This window comes from Nicotiana attenuata, unplaced genomic scaffold, assembly GCF_001879085.1.
Source record: "Nicotiana attenuata strain UT unplaced genomic scaffold, NIATTr2, whole genome shotgun sequence".
NCBI lineage: Eukaryota > Viridiplantae > Streptophyta > Magnoliopsida > Solanales > Solanaceae > Nicotiana > Nicotiana attenuata.
This window is the reverse complement of record NW_017684165.1, coordinates 2416-7808: the sequence shown is the minus strand read 5'-3', so window position 1 is coordinate 7808 and position 5393 is coordinate 2416. Positions and strand designations below refer to the sequence as shown.

At 43.6% G+C, this 5393-nt stretch overlaps 1 protein-coding gene across 1 annotated transcript in view; it reads left to right on the top strand.

Annotated features, from left to right (window-relative positions):
• The first annotated feature begins 1886 nt into the window (after positions 1 to 1886).
• Positions 1887 to 5393, top strand: part of LOC109222091 — a 5501-nt gene continuing 1994 nt past the window's right edge. Inside the window, exon 1 of the mRNA XM_019386495.1 lies at positions 1887 to 2069. Coding sequence (XP_019242040.1) covers positions 1887 to 2069 — 183 coding nt within the window. The remainder of the gene's footprint in view (positions 2070 to 5393) is intronic.

The window sequence follows — 5393 nt, the reverse complement described above, 5'->3', positions numbered from 1 at the left end:
CTCATCGAGCTTCCGGAGATGAAGCGACCAAATGAAGCTGGGAAAACAAATGACCCAAACTACTGCCAATATCACCGACTTGTAAGCCACCCTCTAGAGAAGTGCTTTGTCTTCAAGGATAAAGTCATGGACTTGGCTCGCAAAGAAGATCGTGCTTGAAGATGAGAAAGCAAGCGCAAACCAAGTCTCTATCACCTTTGGCTCATTCAGTCCAGATGAATTATGTGGTTTTAAAGAAAGTAAAAATGAAGAATTACTGGAGAGAGACAAGGCTGAAGTCAACCAACCTGATGATGATGAAGGTTGGACGTTAGTGACTCGTCGTAGGCGCCACAAAAGGAGCCCACGAAAAGAATCAATGGACCAACCAACAAGGAAGATGATGGTAAAAAGACCAATAAAAAAGAATCCAGTTAGGCATTTGAAGAAAGCAAAAGTGGAGATGCACCACCCTCAAAAGCCACGAAATCCAGTGACCTTGGAGGAGTTTTCACCAAGTTGGTACCGCAAGAAGATTTCCCATGAGAGCATTGATGCCTCTTGTTGCCATGCTGACAAAGGGGGAGAAAAGAGTGATGACCTACCGTTGGCACCATCTTCGGAAAAGCCCATCGAGTCCACTCCTCAAGAAGTTAATGCTTGTGAGGAAAAGGTCACATTCACAAATGACGATCTTTTGCTAGGTGACACTCCTCATAACCGCCCATTGTACCTGGTTGGCTATATGCGCGATGAAAGGGTAAACCGGATTTTGGTTGATGGAGGATCCTCAGCGAACATTTTGCCAATCCATACTGTGAAAGAACTTGGTATTCCCATGAACGAACTCTCAGAAAGTCGTGTGATGATCCAAGGATTCAACCAAGGGGGGCAAAGAGCCATAGGCGCGATCAGGCTGGGAATCACTATTGAAGATATGCAATCAAGTGCATGGCTGCATGTGATCGACGCGAAGACTTCATACAATGTTTTTCTTGGGAGGCCTTGGATACATAAGAATAAAGTTGTTCCATCTACCTACCATCAATGCTTAAAATACTACGAGGGTGAAGTCGAGAAGACGGTAGTTGCTGATGATGAGCCATTTACCGAGGCTGAGTCACACTTCGTCGATGCAAAGTTCTACTTGAAGAACCGCATCGTGAAGGAGCTTAAAGTTGATGATGGTACGAAAAGCAAGAATGACGAACCCATAACTAAAAGAGCTGATGTGACTATTGGCAAAGCCAAAACTGTTACTGAGGAGGTACCCGCCAACGTGAATAAATCTCATAAAGGGGGTATTGCGTCTTATGGAAAGAAAGTAAGTCCCACGCTCCAATATATCCCTAAAAGGAAGAAAGACAAGGGCGAATCACATAATCTCCAAACCAAGACGCTAAGGGAGTTAACCCTTCCGGTAAAACGAATTAAGGCAGTAAAGTTGTCCTCAAAGGCGCTTGCAGGGTTTGTAGCCCAAAATCGTTTGCAGAATGTGGAACTCCCTACAAAGCGAATAGATGAAGGTTTCGATCCTAACGCTTACAAGCTATTTGCAAAAGCTGGATACAATCCCAATGAGCCGTCAAAGTTAGGGAAGCTCCCATCAGAAGCTGCAACGAGGCAACCACGTGAAGGTCTAGGATACAAGCAACCGTCACCAGTGCGCATCTCAATAAGAAGGGCGAGTAGCAATTATATCAGTGTAGAAGACGAATCAGCCGCTTCTAACAAGCCTTCTATCTTTGATCGGCTTGGAAAATCAACTGTGAGAACTTCTGTATTTGAGATTGGGTCCATTAAAGAAGGGGAATAAGTTCTAGAGAAATCATCGAAATACAAGAACACCCGCTTCACCCAAAATTCAGGAGATCTCTAAGGATTTCCGAAGTTTGGTTCCTTCCAGAATGAGGCGACAAACAAAACTGGTGGTTTCATGTGAAGAAGTACTGAAGGTAAAGCCATATACCATGATCTACACTAAGGAACGTGACAAAGATGAAGAAAGTTTAGGTTCTTCGTATCATGTCACTGTACAAGGCGAGAATGGTGTTTCGTCTTCGATGGAAGATAATACGGAATTGGAGGATGTTTCGCCATGTTATCACATATCATCCAATGATGGAGACCCTCAAGAAGATGAAGATGCGAAAGATGCTCCACCTGAACTTGAAGAAGGAGTGAAGACGACAGTTGATGCCTTTAAAAGAAGTTATTCTTGGCACCGATGAAGAACCAAGACCCACCTACCTAAGTGCTTTACTAGAAGATGATGATGAGAGCACTTATATTGAGTTACTCAAAGAGTTCAGGGATGTCTTTGCTTGGAGTTACAAAGAGATGCCTGGCTTGGACCCGAAAGTAGCAGTCCATCACCTTGCAGTCAAAAATGGTGCTCGCCCTGTTAAACAAGCTCAAAGGCGTTTTAGGCCAGACTTGGTTCCCCTGATTGAAACTGAATTTAACAAGCTCATTGAAGCTGGATTTATTCGGGAAGTTAAATACCCAACATGGGTTTCAAGTATTGTCCTTGTAAGGAAGAAGAATGGCCAGATTCGAGTATGCGTTGACTTCAGGGACCTCAATAATACGTGTCCCAAAGATGAATTCCCGCTTCCTATTCCAAAGCTGATGATCGATGCTACTACTGGTTACGAGGCAATGTCTTTCATGGATGGTTCATCGGGCTATAACCAAATTCGCATGGCACCAAAAGATGAAGAGCTTACTGTGTTCCGCACCCCCAAGGATATTTATTGCTACAAGGTAATGCCTTTTGGCTTGAAGAATGCTGGTGCTACTTACCAAAGGGCTATGCAGAATATTTTCGACGATCTTCTCCACAAGAATGTCAAATGCTATGTTGATGACTTGGTGGTGAAATCAAAAGATAAGGGCGACCACATGAAAGACTTGAGGATGGTATTCGAATTGCTCCGGAGGTACCAACTTAGGATGAATCCATTGAAATGTGCCTTTGGAGTTACTTCTGGAAAGTTCCTTGGTTTCATTATCCGACATCGAGGGATCGAAATTGATCAAGCCAAAGTGGATGCCATTTTGAAAATGCCTGAGCCTCGAGATATCCATGAATTAAAAAGTCTTCAAGGAAAGCTACCATACCTTAGAAGATTCATATCAAACCTAGCTGGGAGGTGCCAACCGTTTAGTCGCCTCATGAAGAAAGGCGTTCCTTTCAAGTGGGACCAAGGTTGTAGCAATGCCTTCGAAAGTATCAAAACCTACTTGATGAAGCCTCCAGTTTTAGCAGCTCATATACTTGGAAAGCCATTGATACTATACATTGCGGCGCAGGAAAGGTATGTTGGAGCACTGTTGGCCCAAGAAAATAGTGAGGGGAAAGAAAACTCTCTTTACTACTTGAGCAGGATGATGACACCTAACAAGTTGGATTATTCACCAATTTAAAAGTTGTGTTTGGCGCTAGTCTTCTCAATTCAAAAGTTGAAGCACTACTTTCAATCTCATGTTGTCTGTCTTATTTCTAAAGCAAATCCCGTCAAGTTCGTGATGTCAAAACCTGTTCTTAGTGATCGGCTAGCGAGATGGTACCTCCAATTTCAACAATTCGAGATTTTATACATTCCTCAAAAGGCTGTAAAGGGACAAGCATTGGCAGACTTCTTGGCAGATCACCCGATACCTGATGACTGGGAGCTAACTGATGAACTACCTGATGAGGAAGCAATGGTCGTTGAAGTTCAACCTCCATGTAAGATGTACTTTGATGGTGTTGCGCATCGTGGGGGAGCCGGGGCTTGCGTAGTATTTCTCACTCCCCAAGGTGAAGTCTTGCCCTACTCCTTCACCTTGACACAACTCTGTTCCAACAATGTTGCTGAGTATCAAGCATTAATACTTGGGCTAGAAATGGCCGTTGATATGAAGCAATTGCAATTACAAGTCTTTGGTCACTCCCAGTTAGTGGTAAATCAACTTTTGGGTAGTTACGAGGTTAAGAAGCCCGAACTACGCCCATATCATGATTACGCTAAAAAGTTGATAAGGTGGCTCGGTGATGTGACTATTCAGCATGTGCCAAGGAAAGAAAATAAGAAGGCTGATGCATTAGCTGCTCTAGCTTCATCATTAACCCTGCCTGACCAAGCACAAGTTACCGTCTGCCAAAAATGGGTAGTACCGCCGCCAAATGATGCTGAAGGTGAAGAAAACGAACTCAAGCATTTTGTTGTTGTTTCTGAAGTTCAGAAAGAAGAATGGCGACAACCCATTATCGATTACTTATGCTATGGGATACTTCCAGAAAATCCGAGGAGAAGGACTGAAATCCGTCGTCGTGCACCTTGCTTCCTTTACTACAAGGATACTCTATACAGAAGGTCGTTCGAGGGAGTACTCTTACGATGCCTAGGAGAAGAAGAAGCTCTCCAAGCTTTGCAAGAGGCACATTTTGGGGTATGTGGGTCACACCAGTCCGGACCAAAGATCCACTTCCATATAAAGATGATGGGATATTATTGGCCTACGATGGTAAAAGATTGCTTGGACTACGCTCGAAGATGCAAGGCTTGTCAATTCCATGCGAATTTTATTCATCAACCTCCTGAAGTGTTGCACCCGACTGTTGCATCCTGGCCATTTGACGTTTGGGGATTGGATGTTATTGGACCGTTGCCAAAGTCCTCTGGTGGGCACCTATACATATTGGCTGCAACTGACTACTTCTCAAAATGGGCTGAAGATGTTGCTCTTAAAGAAGTAAAGAAGGAAAATGTCGCAAGTTTCATCCGAGTAAACATTATTTATCGATTTGGATTCCTCGTTACATAATAACGGATAATGGAAAGCCATTTGACAATAGGCTGATGAACAAGATTTGTGATATCTTTGGCTTCAAGCAACATAACTCTTCGATGTACAATGCCGCCGCCAATGGTCTAGCTGAGGCATTCAACAAGACTCTATGCAACTTGTTAAAGAAAGTCATCTCCAAATCCAAACGAGATTGGAATTACCATATGGAAGAAGCTCTATGGGCATATAGGACGACTCACCGCACGCCAACACAGGCGACTCCTTATTCACTCGTTTATGGAGTCGAAGCCGTCGTGCCACTTGAGCGTCAAATACCTTCGTTACGACTGGCTATTCAAGAAGGGATCACTGATGAAGAAAATGCTCGACTTCAATTAGCAGAGTTGGAAGCTCTTGATGAAAAGAGATTGGAAGCTCAACAGAGTCTTGAATGTTATCAAGCTCGATTATCTCGCGCTTTCAATAAAAGAGTTCGCCCGAGATCCTTTCAAGTAGGAGATCAAGTCCTTGCCGTACGAAGACCCATAATTACTTCCCATAAACCTGTAGGGAAGTTCACTTCAAAATGGGATGGGTCATATGTCGTACAAGAAGCTTACTCAAGTGGGGCTAACAAG